The sequence below is a fragment of the Crotalus tigris genome, unplaced genomic scaffold (assembly GCF_016545835.1).
Source record: "Crotalus tigris isolate CLP2741 ecotype Arizona unplaced genomic scaffold, ASM1654583v1 scf7180000019100.1392032, whole genome shotgun sequence".
NCBI lineage: Eukaryota > Metazoa > Chordata > Lepidosauria > Squamata > Viperidae > Crotalus > Crotalus tigris.
In genome coordinates, this window is record NW_024097375.1 from 114,921 (window position 1) to 134,646 (window position 19,726).

Genomic DNA, 19,726 nt, shown 5'->3' on the forward strand with positions numbered 1-19,726 from the left:
CTGAGCTAGGATTCTGAGCCACGGGTATGCTTGGAAACCTCATTATGAGGAACAGCCCAGTTTGAAAGATCGGAAATCTCTTATTGCCTAAATTATAATACAGAACTGGGTTGAGAAACCAAAGGGGAAGAGAGATGCTTGCATTAGCCTAAAATAGTCAAGCAAGTGTCAAATTGTTCATTTACATATAAGTTGTCTGGCTGCAACACCTGCTCGATATTTGGTGAAATGCACCAGCAATGGCATAATTGCTGCAGTTTGTTGTCTGTTTAAGAAAACTTTATTTCAGCACTAGAATACTTTATGATGGTTTCAGCTACCTCTGGTACAGTTGAGAAGGAGGTGAAAGCAGATCCTGATACACAGTAGAAAAAAAGAGACTGTCTGTACAAAGTTAGGTGCGTGTAGAGAAAGGTTCTAAGTAGTGATATCATTTTGGAGTGAAACATTCAATTTCCCTCCAGGCCATGCCAAAACACTTCTTGAAAATGTCATTCCAGGGGTGGTCCCCATCCTTCAAAGCAGAAGCAATTCAGGGTGAGCTGGGCTCATCCAGCCCTGAAACAGGTTAGAAAACTGGTCCAGAACATGTTAAACATTTCCAGTTCAGGGAATTTATTTCCAGAAACTGCTGGATCATCTCCAGTTCAAGAGGAGATTTAGCAAGATATACAGAGAAAGAGAACTTTCCTGAGTTCCAGAATGTTCTCTTCACAAATATTTTCTTCCCAAATCTGTGAATTTTGCACATTCCTGCCCTAATATTATTTTAACGGGATGTTTGTTTGGGGTATATCTGAATCCAGAAACACTTGTGAATATCTCTTTTTAGAGACTGAAATAAAGGAAAAATCACTCTTGTTTTATTGCAACATGATAATGAAGAGCATTACCACAAAAGCCAAAGTATTATTCCCACAATATATTTCATACCTTGGCATCAGGATTATCTTCAAATTGCTGTCTTACAAATGTATCAAAAGCATCCCAACAGTTCTCTGTTATATTTCCACCCACAGACCACAAATAACAGAAGACAAATGTCTGGCACACAAGAGAATTTAACCGTGATTGTTCCTGTTTAGATAGGAAAAGATGATCAGGGTTAGGTGACTACAAAGGTGATTTTGACAGAAAATAATACAAGAAAAATATCCTTGAAGAATATGAATTTTGCAAATTTAAATTTATCTTCCCTGGGAAATAGCAGGCTACTTTAAGGAATATATATTCCACACATTTTGAGAAAGAAAAATATTAGTGTAAAAACATATGTGCACATTATATTCATATTTTATAAGATTTAAGCATTATGCCATTATGAACAAATATATTAGAATTTTAATACATAAATTCTCAGTTAACTAATATTCACAATATTCAGAAGAAGCATAATGCATTTGTACAATACACTCATCCTGAACAATTTGGAAAGCATGATCATGGAACTTTTGATATTTTATTCCCAAATGCTGCCATTGGAGTTTTGAGTTTAGCCTGGACTATATAGCTTCAAGCATCTACACATCTCCTCAGAGTACTGGATGCTTTAAGGGGCAAAACTGGTGCTAAACTCCATAAATAATCATTCAAAATGCAGGTAGTCTTCGTTTTACTACCTCAACTGGGACCAGCAATATAGTTAAGTGAAATATAATGTGACATTGCCTGACTGACAATATCAGTTCAGTTGCTAAAAGAATCACCCTAAATAGATAAGCACAAAGTCATATGACAGAGGCTTGCGACTTCCTGCTGGTTTCCCCATTGGCTTATCATGTCAGAAGCCAGCTGTGAAAATCGCAAGGGTAATCATGTGACCACGGGGATGCCTGTCATAAGTTCAAATGATCACCAAACAGGACAGTCGTTAACCAAAGACTACTTGTATACCTAAATATTGGCTTGATTTTTCTCATTTTAGGGTAGTTAAGAAATAACATGGATGCTTTAAGCTAGTGTAATAAATATCACTCATTAACTCCCTCTTCCCCAAACCAATCCAACTCAATCATAATATTACCAGCTTGTGGCTCACATACAGAATAGAAATAGGAACTATAGACCTGAGCTAAAGCAGTGTTGACTGCTTTCATTTCCATTCATTGATAACAGAAGAAATACACTTAAACAACCTAATTTTAGATTTGTTTCTATAACACTGTAGTGTTATAAAACACTGTAGTGAATCTTGAAAAGAGTGCACATTGAATTCAAAACAACCCACAGAAGGCATTTGGGTGTGGTGTCAAAAAGGGTGGAATCAATAGTTATAAGCTCACACTTAATCATAAACCATGGTGCATGTCTCAGAACAAACATATTTGAAGAGTTGACATGAACATTCAATAAAATGAGATGAACTGTTAAGGAAAAATGAGTTCTGAACATTCAACAGAATTAATCTATATATTCACAGGTTTCCAGTAAGTTTTTCCTAGAACAAAAATGTCAATGCATATTTGGAATCTCCTGCTTGGGATAGGGGTGGTCTTCATTTAATTACCATTCACTCATTGACTGTTCAAACTTACGAACATGCTAAATGAATGGTAATTGTAACTGATCTTTGAAGTTTTGGCTGTCGCTGGGGTCACTTGATCATAATCTGGGTACTTGGGATCCAGATTGCAATTATGAAATTGCAATGAGCTATAACTACGTGATCACAATTTCCAATGTTCTCTGCCAACTTCCCATAAGCAAAGTCAATGGGGCAGGAAATTGGATGTCGTGGTCACATGAGATCCTTGCTTAATGTCCCCTGCAGTTCTCACTTAACAAGTATCAAAAACGAATATACTGAATGTTCTGCATTTTGTGTTTCATAGTACATTACCTATCATTATCATGAGCCCAAGTCACTCCACTACAAGTGAATGCATTTTCATGAAGGTGAAGGATATGTACATGTACATTTACATATACATGCCTTCAAATAGTTACATTCAGAACGTATTTCTATAGCTAACTAGCTATAGCTCTAAGCAACAAGTTAATATCACTACTACAATAAGCTTTCTCTACATAGTGCTTCAGGCAAAAACACCACTGCTATATAGAAAATACTGCTATCATAACTCTGAGGTGGTTTAGAAAAAAAAATTATTCTTCCTGTGCTTGGCTTCTACAGAGCAAACCAGCATGGAAATATTGCTAGACGTATATTAAACGGATGGCTGTGATACTCTGTATTTCTTTGAAACCAATAAGTGAAGCTATTTTTCCATGTACTGCTGCTCTCAGAAATCATTTAGAGAAGTCTGAAAGGAAATGTCTTTTAAGCAGTGGCATTGTAGCTGAAGAGAGAGGCTTATGAAGTTTGTTCCGCACCTAGTCTTAGAAAATGTACCACAATTAGATTCTAGCAGGTTTGGTAAACAGTGCTCGATACTTTCAATGTATGCTTTCCCCCTACCTTATGCTGTAAAGTGCAGCATAATGTGGCCAGATCATCTACTGACAGTAATCCCAAAAGTCCCGGTTGCCATCATAACCACTAGAGCACGTTTGTCATAACATGGGGAAAACGCGGCAGTCTTAAGCAAGGAGTGCAGTGGTGTTGTGGAAGGGGGGGAACTCTCCCAGACAGACACCAAGGAAGTCAGGCAGGTGAACAAAGGCTTTTGGTGGGTTATTGGAGGTCACAAGGGTCAGCAGAGGCCTTGGGAGAGCCATTGGAGGCATTGGGAGGGTCGGCAGAGGTTTTTGGTGGGGGTGGTGCAGATGAGTATGTGCTGCAGACTACAGGTAGGCACATGCTATACAGCAGGGGTCCCCAATCCTGGTCCGTGGACCGGCACTGGGCCACAGCATGCCAGAAACCTGGCCACGCAAACAAGCCCCATCTGCGGGATACAGGTAGTGCATGAAACCACGCCCCCTTCAGTCCGTGGAAAAACCTCTCTCCACAGAACCGACCAGTGCCCAAAAGGTTGGGGGCTGTTGCTAAAGAGTGCAGGCAGATGGGGAGGCAATGGAGTATGAGATCCTCCACTGGTTCTTCCACACAGGAAAAAAGGAGGCAGGAGCAATTTCTAGGAGGAACTTGCAACTTTCCTTCCTGGCTTCCCCGCTGACTTTGTTGTCCCCACTGATTTTACTTGTCAGCAGCTGTGGCCAACTGCTACACTGTACTTGCAATCAGGGCCTCTGAATGCCCAGATTGTGATCACGTGCCCATGGGGGTGCTGCAATGGAGGGAACTTATAAATGAGGATTAATCAGAAGTTCATTTTTTTCAGTACTCCTGTAACTTTGAGCAGTTGCTGAATGAATGGATACAAGTGCTGGACTACATGCAGAATAGAATAATACTGTTAAAAATTTCCTCTACTTCTTTTAGACCTATCAGGTCCCACCATGTAGGAAAAAGAAAGAGGAACTATACAAAGGGCAAAGCAAACAGACGTACCAAGTTCATACTGGGTCCTGCCTTTCCAAGAAGTAATGACTCCAGTAAACAGCAAAGAGCAACAACTTTACTGATGTCCACTTGTGATATGGCTTGGGAACACTTTTTGTGAACATATTTTAGGCCATCTTCAACATAACGCGAAAAGAGTTCAAACAAGTATGTTCTTGTTTCTTCATTGAGCTAAATAAAAATCAATATTGTCGTACAATTATTGTTTCCTCACCAGCTCAGAAAAATGTACATTTCATAAGAAGAAAGCAAATCTGATATATTAGTGTACGTAATATTGCACTCGAAAGTCTCCTGTGCTAATAGGTCTAGAGTCAAAATAGGACAAATGAGAAACAAAAGAAGGTACTGGTATGCCCAGAGGGAAGATACCAATGTTTATAGCCATTTTACAAAGCCATTTCAACAATGAAAAAGCAGATTATGGGAATTGAGAATCCCCTCCCTCCCTTCCTTCCTTCTGCTGCCCATCCCAAGTTCTGGACACCTTACAACAACATAGATAAGTTAAAAATAAATTGCATGGCCATCATGTTGATTGCCCAGTGTAGTGTAACACCAAAGGCATGTTTGAAAAAAAAAGAAAAACATTCAATATCTGCTTAAATGCCAGAAGAAAAAAGGCCAAGGGTTCTTCTGGGACCAGGATATTACATAAATGTGGGGCCTATAACAAAGGTGGCCTCAGAGAATATTCGGTCTTAGCAAAAATGTGCAAAATGCTTAGTTATTATTGTGTACTAGATAAAACATACTTTTTCTTCAAGGCCTGCCATCCATGTTTTGACATAGGGCATCCACTTCAATTCCTCTGGGTCAATGTATACCATTCCACATCGGCTTACTGTGGCAGGAGAAGCAACTCTTAAGTCTTCTACCTAAAATTCACAGACACCGCACCTGTTTCTAGTTCAGCATATTCTTAGCAAAGAAAGCAATGCAGCTAAAGTTGGGTCTTTGGTTCAGAAATAACATTTCTATTTCTTGGTTAATTGAGATTGTAATCCCAGACAGATATAAGCATTGTTGGATTTCACAGCAAAGAGGAAATCTTCAGGATTTCACCTTGGGTCTCTGAAGAACGACTTCCAAATCTTTCATATTCTACCTCAGAACTCTAATCATACAAGAGTAAAAAAAAAAAAAAAACCGGGAAGAGATCCAGGGTACAGTATTTCTCAAATACAGTAATAACATTAAGGGAATATTTATTCCAGCCTTGTAATTTTTATTTTAAAAAACCAAAATAAAAACTTTCCATTGTTTAGAATGGAAAGAAATTATTTCCCATCCTGGAAGATGAAGTTATTGATATTTCCTTCTGCCCTATCAGCTTGAGTCAAGAAGCACACACTGGTTTGCTTCTTCCAGCAACAGAGACAACATATAAGACAGTCATATTATGAAGTCATACATAATTTTAAAAACACCTTTAAATATAGAACAGATGTAAAATTGTTGTTCAGTTGCATAACAATGCAAGCAAGGTTTTAGGCTACACAACATTTACTGCCTCATATAGAAGAAATACAAGAAACAAAAACTTTGAAAACAGCAATTCCCCCAGTGCTAAAATGTAAGAGATAAAGTTAGAGCTCCTTTTTCTATTTTGAATAAGACATAGTTAATAGATGCTTCCACATTTATCCAAATCAAATTAGTTTTGAAGATTTGAACAATGATGCTGTTCTTGAGAAAAACATTGAAACAAACGCAGTGAAATCCAGTGATACTCTGAATATAGCATTTAGAAAATCCATTAAAACTAAGAATGTAAATTACCTCAAACATCATATGGATGGATGGTGTCAGTTTGATTCTTTCACTGTTAGCCAAACAAAGCATCTTGTTGTCATCTAGAACCGTGTTCAGATTTTCGATCCATAGTGCATCCACAGGTCCATCACTGATGATCCATTTATGATCTTCAGAGGTGTCCACTACAGCAGCTCGCACACTAAGTGCCATTAAGCCATCTTTCCATTCCAGGGTTAAATTGTTAACTTCACCATATAGCTCACCCATAGTTATTGATTTAGGATTCAGAACATATGTTTTAACTGGCTGGAAAAAATGATATTCCTCACCTGCTTTATATAAAGTTCCAAGTGTATCTGCCAAAATTTGATAAACTGTAGTTTTTCCACCTCCTGTTGGTCCAACAAGCATGACCCCATGCCTTACCAGCATAGTTTCGTACAGCTGTATCACTTTACGAATCATGGTATCTTCGGTCTGCAATCCTTTGGAAAGAATGGTATCCACTATTGTCGACTGCAGCACTCCATAATTATGTTCTGGGATTATGACTCCAGGAAAAAGATCTGATATAATTCCACTAAAAGAAATGAAGCACAAGAGATTGGCTCATTTACTGTATTTACTTTACTGGTACCCCATCACCACCAGTGCAAAATTTAAGCTGTCAAAGAGAACATTTTACATTTTAACGAATAAGGGGAGGATTTGCATTCTGTTGTTAATCCCTCTAATTCTCCTTTTCTTTTACCCCATTTCTCAACTGAAATGCTGACAGACATGGTTGGGTAAAAACCAAACTGGGAATAGTGGTTCTCTATTCCCCAACCATGGCCAGAGTACAAAAATGGGCATAACAAGGTAGTTGTAAATATTCACTAGGTAAAATAAAACGCCCAGATTCAAAACTTTTAAGTTCAAAATTGCCTTGTCCTTGCCACTTCCATGTATTAAATTAAAAGCAGTCAGGGAAACAATATCAGAGAAGATAGCTAGAAATGAAAAATATTCATAATGAAATCTGGATTTTCAGTTTACAGGAACTCATCCAATATTGTCCTCAGAAGTATGTATGTATGTATGTATGTATGTATGTATGTATGTATGTATGTATTAAATTTGTTTGCAGCCCATCCCACCATACGTGACTTATACTGCAGAGTATAACAGGATTCTGTAGCTAAGCAAATCTTTATCTGCTTAGTGGACATATATGTTTGGAATTAACAGAAACAAAGGCAGTCTTATTATGGTTATCCAGCTTTAACCTCTTGGCTGGATTATTACAGTCAGTCATTATGGGATTGCCTTGGAAACAACAATAGACTAACTAATTGCAATCATACAGAATAGACCTTAAGATTGTTAATTTAGACTGAAGAATGGAATCAAATCTTTAGCATACTTATTGATTCACAATCCGTTTCTGGATCTGGTTTCAAGTGCTTAAGAGTTTAAGGAAACCATCTGTTTTCATTTTTATTTCATTGTGGATCTTATAACGAAATAAAAAAGTAATAATTAATTTTAAAAGTACCTGAACAAAAGAGCATCATCTGCAAGAAATTTTGGAAGATTCGAATCTCGTAATGCTCTTATTAAAACAACATCTTCATTCAGGTTTGGATGCTCTCTCTTTAGTGATCTAAATTTACAGAAAACAGTATTTTAAGTTTATATTAACATTAGTATGTCAGTTACTTTAGAAATATATGGAAATTGGAAGTTTATAACGGTCTTCTCTAATAACTACAAAATCCTTAATTTATAGTTATCAGTTAACTATTGTGACTGGATCAGTAAAACAGGTTTTATTATATACCAATGTTCTTTCTCGTTGTTAGGTGTTTTATACATTTTGTTTCATAATCATATACAGATTGATAAAATAGATGAATTAAACCCCCATAAAACCCCACAAACAATGGATTATTATATAGCAAGTTGTACATACCTGTCATTAATCATGTCAATATAAAAATATACACTTTAGTGGCATTCATCAAAAGCTTTATTGCCCAGAAATTACACATAACCAGAAATAATTTTATTTTCTATAAGTCCACTGTATAATGCTTTTTTCCTAACAATACGTGAATGTATCAGCCTCTATATAAAATTGTACTTCATAGAACATGAAAGCTAGTTTGTCAAATGGTTAAGGCATCAAGCTAGAAATTGGAGACCATGAGTTCAATCCCACCTTAACCATGAAAGCCAATTGGGTGACTTTAGGTCAGTCACTCTTTCTGTCAACCCAACTCATTTCAAAGGGTTGTTGTGGGAAAAATAGGAGGAAGGTATGTTTGCTGCTTTGAGTTATTTGTAAAAATAATAAAGATGGGAAATAAACAAACAAAAATATTTTACCCGGCCATGACCAACACAGATTTGACCGCTCTCATTCCAAAATCATAGTGGTCTTGTTGGGAAAGCTGTTCACTACAGAGTTTATACATCTGGGTCATCTTCCTTGCAAGTATTTTACTTGATTCAAATCCCTCAGAATACAGAATAACCTGAAATATAAAACACATTCTTACAAAAATCAAAAATCTCAAGCATAACTAGATAACTAAAGAACCACTTTAGTCTGCTGGTTAAGATGCTGGACTAAAAACCAGGAGAGTGTGACTTGTAATCCTGCCCTGGGCCTGAAAGTCAGCTGGTTGACTTTGAGCCAGTCACTCTCCCTAAGCCCAACTCACCTTACAAGGTTATTGTTGTGGAGAAAAGAGGAGGAGGAAGGAATGTTAGATATGTTCACTGTCTTGAGCTGTTAATAAAAGAAATTAAAAAAGCAGGATAACTTGATTTCCTTACTGATAGGCCCCAGGTTGTGTGAGTTGGAAAGAAAGTTTCCAACTCCATCTCCTTGAGTACAGGTTCCCCACAGGGCTGTGTCCTGAGTCCACTACTGTTCACCTTGATGACCCACAACTGCTGTGCCAAATCTGCTACAAATCATATTGTGAAGTATGCAGATGACACAGCAGTGGTGGGTCTTAGCCAGGGACAACAATGAAGATGCTGAGAGGGAAGAGGTGAAGGTTCTGGTGGACTGGCGCAATAAAAGTAACCTGGTTAATAAAACAAAAGGAATTAATGTAGATTTTAGAAAGAGCCGGCGTAGTCATACTCCACTCAGTATCAAGGATGCAGTTATAGTCAACAGTATTAAGTATCAGGGGATGCAGATAACTAACAATCTGAACTGGTCTCTCCACATGTCATCCTTAGTGAAGTGTGCAAACCACATTTCCTGCGTCGGATGAGGAGAGCACATGTTTCTTCTTCTGTCCTGGCCACTTTTTTACAGAGGCACGATTGAGAGCATTTTAACAAACTGCATCACTGTCTGGTTTGGTGGCAGCAGTGCCTCAGATAGAAAGTCCATACAGAGATTGGGTAAGGACAGCTGAGAAGATCATAGGAAGCTCACTTCCTGGTATTCAGGATGCTGCTTATAAGCGCTAGGTGATTAGAGCTCAAAGCCTTGTTAGAGACCCCACACACCCACTTGGCGGTCTGTTTCTGTTACTCCCCTCTGGGAGGAGATTTCAAAGTATTTCAAGGGCAATTCAGAAATAAATCTCTGTTTGTTTATCAATGACAGACACTTGCAGATATAGAACTTTTATTATATACATTAGAAAACTACGTTACATTACTTTTTGATATAATCGCCATTCAAATTGAGGCACTTCTCATAACGTCTTACAAGGTTTTAAATTCCTTAGTAGTAGTTGCTTGGCGCCAAATCTGGGCTATGGGGGGGGTGATCAAAAACGTCCCAACGGAAGTGCTTCAAAAGTTCTTGGGTGCATCTAGCAGTGTGCAGGTGAGCATTATCATGAACCAACACCATACCGGAAGTGGTGCCATAGAAAATTTTGCCAAATGTGAAGATGCCAAAGGAGTACTGCTAGTGAAGTTCATGGAGCGTGGTTCAACCATCAATTCAGAAGTCTACTGTGAAACGTTACGAAAACTCAGACTAGCCATCCATAACGAGCGTCGGGGCACGCTGACTTCCGGTATGGTGTTGGTTCACGACAATGCTCGCCCGCACTTCCCAGTATCCATTCTTTGGGCAACTCAAAGTCAATGAGTAGAAAAAAGGTAAAATAAATTATTAAATGTATAATTAAAATCTAAAATTCAAATCCCCTACTTGTGCTCTGGTCGTCTTGTTTAGTACAATTAGTAAATCTATTAAGTAATTAAACTGTTAAGAACAGATACTACACTTGATTTTAACCAAAAGGCTAATATTAGCCTGATTAACAAAGTATATGCGAAATACCTTTAATTAATCAAACCTTTTAAATGGTTTTAACAATAGTAATAATAGTTTTAATTAATTATTAAAACTATTAGGTTGAATCCAAAGTGAGGGATTCAGATGGAATTGTTTGACCTTGGACCTGCTGTCTGTTTAGCCAAAAAGTACTCACTGCCTAAAGGACCTCTTTTCAGAACCTTTGTGGATTGGAAATCATGTTTTTAACTGCTTCTAAGCGGGAGGTGTGGAAAACACATAGATCTGGTTTAGATAGGTTGGCTGGGCTGTGGAAAATACGCAATCGAATGATTGACCTGCCCTATTGTTGTTAATTGCTGCCACTGGCCCTAACAATAGGTATTGAACAAGTACCTCTGCAATCAAAGCATAGTTTGGAACCATCATAGAAAAGGGCCTGAAGAGTGCTTTTAGATTGTCAGGTAACTCTGTTCGTCCAGCATAGCCAGGATTCATAGTAATGAAAGCCGCGCAAGTCATAATTAATTTGATTTCGCGTCCTTCAAACATAAACCGAGTGACCTTTGGTAAAAGAAAGGGGGAAAAAAAGAAAGCCATTACATTTATATTTACATCCAAATTATATTTTTCTTTATTTTAGTCATAGATCAGAACATTCACGAATACAGCATAATTATACATAAAACATAAGATATTAATTTATATAAAACATAAAACCATAATATAAGCTTATTATAAAAACAAAACAATGTATCTCAAAATTGCTGAACCCAAAGTTTAATGGCTCAGCATTATTTATTTCCATTATATACATATTCCAATGTCTGTGCTGAAAAATAAAAACAAAGGAATTAATGTTTCAAAGTCACTCAAATCAGATAAGAACAGCTAATATCCCCTATATTTTCTATAAATCATCACAGAGTGTAACTCACTGCATCTGTTACGTATAGGAAGTGTTGAGTTATAAAGATATTTAGTTGGTTTAAGCAAGTAATAACTTGGAACAAAAGACACATTTCTTTGATGTTCTATCTCATTAACTCGTTTTAACACTTGGTTTGGCATGCCGAAGCCCGAAAGCCAAGAGAAATTGTGGCGAAAAGCCACATGAATTAAGTTCAGCTACAATGATAGCACCATACAGAATGGCAGGCATTATTCAATATGAAAGGCCAAACCTAAAAGGCACCAGGTTTAATTCTAATTAAAAATTAAACATGGTAGCCCAAATTTTTGCCTTGACTTTTAACAGAACAGTCTCAAGTCTTAACAGTGCATTTGGGGGCTTGGAGAGTAGATTTTCAAAATGTGGACTAGATCTCATCTAGAAATAGAAAATAGACTGGATTCTGTAAAATAACTGAGAAGAGTACTTGCTTCAAAAAATCCTGAAAGCACAAATGTATTCTCGGTACCTCTAGTTTGATAAAAACTCAATATAGCAGCAGATCTCTCCTAAGTATTTTGAGATATTACATGATGTGTTCTTGTGGGACATCAGAATAATGAAAAAAAAAACAATGTCAAGTAACTGAATCCTTGGTCTTGCTCAATATCTCCTTGTTATTATTTGCTTAGCATATGGCACTGGTACCCTGAAAGCCAGAAAGTCTACAATGTTATTACAGATTAGTTTGGCTACCTAAGAATGATAGTTCATTTTTTTCCATGCTTGTGCACTATCCAGGAAGCACTGCAGGGGACAAACTAGCTCCACACATAGAGTGGCTAACAATGTTCTAGGGGAGTATCAGCATCATCCGGGGCTTTTCTCTACCGATTTTGTCTTGTATTCAGACAGGTCCAGCGCCAGTTGGTTTCTTGCTATCACACACTATTAGCTTCCCACTAGGGTGGTACCTATTTATCTATTTGCAGTTTCGCATGCTTTCAAACTGCTAAGTTGGCAGAAGCTGAGGTGAGTGATGGGAACTCGCTCCCTCACTTGGTGCAAGAGCTTGAGCTGCTGGAGTACAGAGAGCTGACCTTTTCCGGCCAGCAAATCCAAAGTCTTTAAGCTGCTGAGCCACCACGCTTTTTCGCCCTTGTTTATAAACCAGCAGTGACTTTTTAGGGTTTTTTTTTTTTTTGCAAAAGCTGGAATGTTTGATGTTTATCTTATTAATGCTCCACTGAAAATGGCAATGCCTTCCTCAAACAACTTTATGTCCTGGATCAAATAACAACAATGTCTGCATAGAGCAGGACTACTAATCATTAATCAGCATCCTTTGAAGAATGAAAATCATGCCCTATTAATAAATGTATGTAAAAATTGAAGAGGGGTGGGGTAGAAATGCTTCCCTGTTTCACTCTTCTTGGTACAGAGAACCAAAAGATGCTAATTAATACATCTACCTATTACATTTTTTAAAAAAAACATGAAACATAGCATCTGCTACCTTTGCTGCTTTAGCATTCCTTATTGTAATCAGTTGTTGGGCAATAACAGACAGAACTTCAATATCAATTCGATTGAATTCATCAAAGCAGCACCAGGCTCCAGACTGTGCCAAACCACTGAAGAAGCGCCCCATCATCTGAAACAATAAGCATACACTGTTATGCTGTCTTAAATGTTTATCCTCGGATCAGTTGTAGTTTCAAGTATCAACTCCTACAGTGCGTAATGAGAGGGATGCGTACATCCAAGTTTCATGAAGTCTGTGTTAAACCTCTGCATCACTTCATCAAAATAACAGAAGCCTATTTCAACTCTGACTTGTTTGAATGTTTGATACCAGCTGGCTCATTAACCCAAAGTAAATTGTTGTTGTTAGTTGCGAAGTCATGTCCGACCCATTGCAACCCCATGGACAATGTTCCTCCAGGCCTTCCTGTCCTCTACCATCTTCTGGAGTCCATTTACGCTCATGCCTACTGCCTCGGTGACTCCATCCAGCCACCTCATTCTCTGTCGTCCCCTTCTTCTATTGCCCTCAATCTTTCCCAGCATTAGGCTCTTCTCCAGTGAGTCCTTCCTTCTCATTAGGTGGCCAAAGTACTTGAGTTTCAACTTCAGGATCTGGCCTTCTAAAGAGCAGTCAGGGTTGATCTCCTCTAGGACTGACCGGTTTGATCGCCTTGCAGTGCAGGGGACTTGCAGGAGTCTTCTCCAGCACCATAGTTCAAAGGCCTCAATTCTTTGGCGCTCAGCCTTTCTTATGGTCCAACTTTCACGGCCATACATTGCAACTGGGAAAACCATGGCCTTGACTATACGTACTTTTGTTGGCAGGGTGATATCTCTTCTTTTTAGTATGCTGTCTAGATTTGCCATAACTTTCCTCCCCAGGAGGAAATTAGGTTTATTTAAAATGCAAACCATAGTTTGAAGCTGATTTATGAACAATTTTGTGTGCTGCTATTAGACAGTACATCTAAACTTGGTATTCTGATTTAATGGATATAGTTACATTGCTTTATCCCATCTTCAAAGAGAAGATGAGGAAAGACTCAAAACTGAAACTTAGTCCAAAGAACTAAGAGGCAGGTGTGGATGCTTTCATGGTTCTTTCCATCTTTTTTTAATGGCAACAAACTTCATTCCCCGCCATGCTTCAGCACTCCTTTACAGCACTCTACAGCAACCATGCCAGGCTTTTTATATCTGACTGTGGATGATTTAATTCATAAATATTTATATATAGATGTTAAAAGCATAGTTACTCTTAGAATCTATACCAACAGTTCAATAGATGCAATTACTGAGTGACCTAATAGACGTTGCTGTCATTTTTCACTCACTTTATGCTAAAATTTGTTTACCCCTTTGGGGACTAGGTTAAACTTTTGTACTGATTGCTAACCAGTGCTAAGAAAAAAAAAAGCAAAACAACAAAACAATTCCAAGAGTGACTGATGCCCCCTAAGGACTCTCTCAAATTTGCATTTATTCTTCATCCTTCCAATGATAAAAGAATTAGCAACACTTACAGGTTCTGAACAATGCAGAAAACATGTATATAAATCAAACAATTATGTATTTGAATATTTAAGGAGCAGATTCTGGCTTATTTAATAAACCAAGATTAGGCATCACATCTAAACAAAGCTACTGACCTTGCTATGACCATTATGAAAGGGACTGAACAGACAGATGGATAGAATAATTGTACAATAATCCAATTTGCTGTAATTAATTCTATTAGAAGAATCATTAGCTTGAGAAGTAATTTCTTTACAATCCTATCTTACCAAGGGCCATTAATGTTTAATTCTCCATAAAATTATTGTTTTTTTCTTTTACATAGTTTCAAACTCGCTCTTTTATTCAATTCTCTCATTCTATTCTAGCTAAGTCGTCCAAAGATCGATCAGTTAAGCACTGGATGAAAATTTGTATTTTGTATTTTTGTATTTAATTTTATTTATATGCCGCCCAATCCCAAAGGACTCAAGGCAGCGTACAGAGTTAAAACAATGACTGGCTCATCTTTGATATTATTATTTTAGAGAAACTATTACTATGCTTTACTACAAAAAAACAACTCTCCCGTTTTGGTTAGCCTGCTCGAATGCCACACCTTGTAATCCAAGCCATCTGAACAGTTGAACACCACACATTGGATGGCAAGTGCTTTTGCAAGATCTTTTGTAGTCTCTGTTTTTCCAGTACCAGCAGGTCCAGCCGGGGCACCCCCGAGGTCAAGTTGCAGAGCTCCCATCAGGCAAAGATAGCAACGATCCTAATGAGAGTTAATGTACATTCAACTGCATATGCATGATATTTTAAGGAAATCTGAATATGACATAACTACAGCTGCACAATTAGGTTACAACATCAAGCCATGCAATGATTATATGGAATGTCAATGGATCTCTGACTTAATTGTGGACTCTTGAGACAAAGAAAAAGCAATTGGTTTCTTAATAAGCTTCTTCTTGACTTCTAAATGTAGTCCTGAGGCTATGTAGGCTAGAAGCTTCTTAACTAGAATTGAAATCAGGGCATGACAATTAATTTTATTTTTCACCTTACACTTAAACTAGTCTCATGGGGCTGCCACAATCAATCTTATGGGACCTGTATTGTATTTATTTTTTCTGTTCCTTCATCAATGTCTCTATTTGCTTTTTCTTTCCGGGTGGGTTTTTTTTTGGAGGGGGGGGAAAGAAGTTCTAGTACAAAGGTACCTTCAGCTGTACCATCTACCTTGTGAGAAGAGAAAGTTTAACCCCAAAGCTCCATGGTGATCATCACTATCTCTAAATGTCATCAACCTTCACTCTACCACTTTTAGCCTCCCGCTGTTAACTTGTCATTGCTCTGCTGTATTTCCTGTTTTCTCTGCTTTTTTTCATTTCCCAAACCTCTCCTCCTACAGTCTCTTTCCACTGAAATAATTTACACATCTGCAAGAGATAATTTCTCTTGCAGGCAAGAAAATAACAGCAACACATTACCGTGAGTGGCGTTATCACTAATCTTGGACATGCACCCAAGTATTCATAGGCATAGGTATATTGAGATAAAGCCATCCTTGCCACGCAGTTATCTAAATCGAGGTCCCAATAGTAGCGTAGTTGTCTTTGCCAGTCAAAATTGTCCACAGAATCCACCTTGCCAAATAAACAGAAAATGTTTATTATTTTTTTAAAAAATGGTAAATCTACACATATTATTTAAACAAAATCAATGTACCTTTTGTTGTACAAGTTCTGTAACAATGTCTCTTGCATGTACATCAATAGTAATGAGTGCAGTTATGATATTTCTGTGAATTTTGGGAAGGTTGCCACGGACTAGTGAAGCCAATGAGTTTAGTCTCTGTGAAATGAAATGAAACAAAATCTTTACTTAACATAATGCCTTATACTGAAAGGACAGGGATAGGTTAAATTAAAAAAATGATACTGAATCCAAAGAGATCATAGGAACTTTCTTGAACAGTTTCATCAGCAATGAAGATCATTGCCATATTTGATATTATACATCAGGGGTGTCAAACTGCCAGCCTGCGGGCTGGATGCATCATAGCGAAACCACGCCCACCCCATTGCTGGCAATGGCAAAATAGTCACGAAACGTCGCAACACGTCATGTGACATTACGAGTTTGAGACCCCTGTTATACATAGTTATCTATTTAAGAACTGCTTAAATATTGAAAATGTCTTTTTAGTAGGCATTTCAGATTAGGATGATTTATGCTTTATATAAAAAGGCACCATCCATAACAATTATTTTGATTTTAAAATATTTCTACATTTACATTTCTAAAAGTATAAAATAACACCAGTATGTTAAAAAAATAAAATAAACTGAATACTCACATCAAAATTCTCATTTTCAAACTCTTCCAGAGCTACCAAATGATCATGTTCTTCTCCTTCTAAACACTGAGTGAGATCACGACACCACATGAGCTGAGAAATGGTCAGCACAACCTATATAAAGAAAACAAAACAGACATATATTGTGCTGGAGATGATATCTAGTTTCATTGTTCTGATTTTATCATTTAAACATTACTGAGTATTTCTACCACACAAAACTGAACTTTCAGAGCCATTCTTCAACCATCTCACTACATTAGGCTTATTATCCCTCTGATCTTTACCGCCAATCTGATTGCTTCTGAACTTGGTTCAACATAGGCAGCTACTGTATATCTATTAACAGCCAACTTACGAACACAGAACATTTATTTGATAGATTTCTATCATAAAATTGGGAATATGCTTGATCCCAAGAACTCAACTATTCCCAAGGAGCGGTATACTGAAATCCTAAGATTAAGCAATAAGATGCTTGTGAAATTCAAGTCATTAAAGAGTGTGGTTTACCTGAGAAGGATGTCCAGCGACAACCCACTCTGTTCTTTCTCTGGTTTGATAATCTGCAATGGCAGCTTTGCTCAATCGTCTGAGGGAAGTAAACATTGCTTCTTCAACTTTACCAAGCCAGTCTTCAACATTTCCTCTGGCCTTAAGTCCTTTTCCCAGGCCAACCTAAAAAGGCAAACTTTCCATTCACTGAGAGGGTAACTGTTACGGTTTTTCCCCCCACAAGTCATATCACTTTTCTCCCTCAGCTGGTACCAGGTAGGCAAACTCCAGTAAATATGGTTTACTGCAAAATTACCTAATGATGTAAGTCATATTTGTGCAGCACAAAAATGGAAAAAATGCTTCGAAAGTTGTTTGCACAAAAGTTCTAGTTTCTTTTTTAAATATTCTCCATCTCAGTTATGATTTTTTAAAATAGCTGACTCAGCAATATTCAGGCGCCTGATATTCTGTTTGCTCTAAAAAGTACCAAAAAAGTGAAACCAGCATGAAGTTCTACCAGAAAAATAGTCTATTTTAAAAAGATGGAATTATGAAGAATCAGTTTCATTTACTTTCACTGGTATATGAATAGTTACAATTCTTGCCTATGTGAAAAACTAAAACATCAGATATTAAATGGTATCTAATACTATACAGTGATTTTATATACATAAGGGGAAATATAGCCATCCATTCATCCACCCTTTACGGGGCTCTTGCTGTATACCTTCTGGTGAATTATCTTATTTATAGTCATCATAAGCATAGTCATTTTCATACGCATTGTCATAGATCTTTTTTAAAAAAATGCTTACCCTTTCACCTTCGGGGGACAGCATTGCTAGAATATCGTTAGTGAGAACTTTTTCTTCTCCCTCAGCTGGTGCCATGTAGGCAAACTCCAATTTAGAAATAGAATCAAAACATTTCCTTAAGTGAGGCTGAACTGCTTGAGGATTGCGAGTTTGGGCCAATATTTCCAAGAGCTCATCATTCGATAAAAAGTAAAATCTGAGGTAACATGAAAAGTTGTAAAATGTAAATTGAAATACAAATTAAGCCTATTTAATGTTTTATAAAATACATTTTGTAATTATACTTATTAGCCTTTCCAAAGTTGGGAGGCCTTAGCATATGTAATGAATAAAAATAAAAAAAAGAACTGGGTAGATAATTTTAGGCAGCATTCCTGATTTTAGCTTAGGAAAGTATAACATATTTCAACGGTACGTGCTTTTATTTAAACATACAGAATGGCGCGAGATGGCCTTTAAGCATCTAATTAAATTCACTGTTTGCAATGAGTATCATTTTAAATAAATAAAAAAACAGCAATGATAATCCTAAAGTGAACTAATTAAGTCCTAATTACTTTCAATGGAAGCAAATTAACTCCTTCATTTAAATCAGCGGGATTCAATATACATAAACTTTGCCAGGATTGTATTCCCAGCTAATAAAGGATAAAGCAACAGATGACTTAATTATCTTCTTGTTGATTCTTAACTAACCTTGGGAAAATGACTCTCTTGGATTCCAAATAGGCCTCCAGACATTTCTGAATCTGATCAAGAAGAGCATTATTATTCTGAAAGGTCTCCAAAAGGCCTGTATCAGAGAAAGATAATGGATAAAAGTGTAAAATGAAAACAGGCAAAGGCTACTGTCTGAAGGTGAATCTTAGCATATGCGCTATATTTCATACCGTGTTATCCTACGAGATGCAATCTTTTGAAATGTATTAGGCAAAAGCAGAACAATTATTAATTTAACAATACACAAGTACGCAATATGGGCAACTTTTGGATTCTATTGAGGTGGGGTGATTCTAATCTACATGGAATGCTTTTATTTATTGCATATTTACTGAATGTAGTGCTGGGAGTGTTAAGAATTAGTCAGAAATCCTGTAAAAAAATATTCTAGAGGAAAAGAGAAAGAATGGTAAAAGCATGGGCAAGGATTTATAAAGGAATAAGCAGTTTTCGATCAAAATGAGGTCAGAATATGAATGGGTACTGTAAGGAGTTGTGCATACGTTACTTGACAGATTTCTGGTGTTATGAGTAGATGTAGGAAACAAGATGTGTAGCGGCCTTTGAATGGAGGTGATACATGGTTTAATGTAAGCAGCACATAATTTAGGCATGCTGTATTATTACCAGGCTGAGTAGCAGCACGGAGGGCATTAGGCAGTCGATTTACTTTTCTCATAACTTCCTTCCAAGACTTATCTACTTGCAAGAACATTTTGGCTTCTGCAGGCAACTGTCTTTGAATATCAGGAGCACTGAAAATGCTTTCTAAATAGAGCCAATTCCTCTGACATGTCAACCATTCCTCCTAGAAAACGAGAAATGTAGGCATAAAGGTATGAGGAAAATGTTATTCATAATCTTTGGAAATGCTCCTTTCCATTTGTGTGCAACAAAAGTTACACAGGGTACACTTTATACCATAACTGGGGTGCTTTCCCTCCACAAAGGTATTAGTGTGGATACT

The 19,726-nt window shown here is 37.3% G+C and overlaps 1 protein-coding gene and 1 pseudogene across 1 annotated transcript in view; both read right to left on the bottom strand.

The window, feature by feature from the left end:
• LOC120315406 (dynein heavy chain 6, axonemal-like) overlaps positions 1 to 19,726 on the bottom strand; it is a 169,826-nt gene that overhangs the window by 111,747 nt on the left and 38,353 nt on the right. Inside the window, exons 22-37 of the mRNA XM_039359700.1 lie at positions 19,387 to 19,567; positions 18,736 to 18,832; positions 18,040 to 18,235; positions 17,240 to 17,404; positions 16,727 to 16,840; positions 16,096 to 16,221; positions 15,858 to 16,013; positions 14,978 to 15,139; positions 12,854 to 12,991; positions 10,842 to 11,009; positions 8,555 to 8,703; positions 7,722 to 7,829; positions 6,209 to 6,764; positions 5,182 to 5,304; positions 4,415 to 4,597; positions 934 to 1,077 (exon numbers count right to left, since the gene is read on the bottom strand). Of these exons, the coding sequence (XP_039215634.1) occupies positions 934 to 1,077; positions 4,415 to 4,597; positions 5,182 to 5,304; positions 6,209 to 6,764; positions 7,722 to 7,829; positions 8,555 to 8,703; positions 10,842 to 11,009; positions 12,854 to 12,991; positions 14,978 to 15,139; positions 15,858 to 16,013; positions 16,096 to 16,221; positions 16,727 to 16,840; positions 17,240 to 17,404; positions 18,040 to 18,235; positions 18,736 to 18,832; positions 19,387 to 19,567 (2,766 nt within the window). The remainder of the gene's footprint in view (positions 1 to 933; positions 1,078 to 4,414; positions 4,598 to 5,181; positions 5,305 to 6,208; positions 6,765 to 7,721; positions 7,830 to 8,554; positions 8,704 to 10,841; positions 11,010 to 12,853; positions 12,992 to 14,977; positions 15,140 to 15,857; positions 16,014 to 16,095; positions 16,222 to 16,726; positions 16,841 to 17,239; positions 17,405 to 18,039; positions 18,236 to 18,735; positions 18,833 to 19,386; positions 19,568 to 19,726) is intronic.
• On the bottom strand, positions 10,359 to 10,459 carry LOC120315415 (annotated as a pseudogene).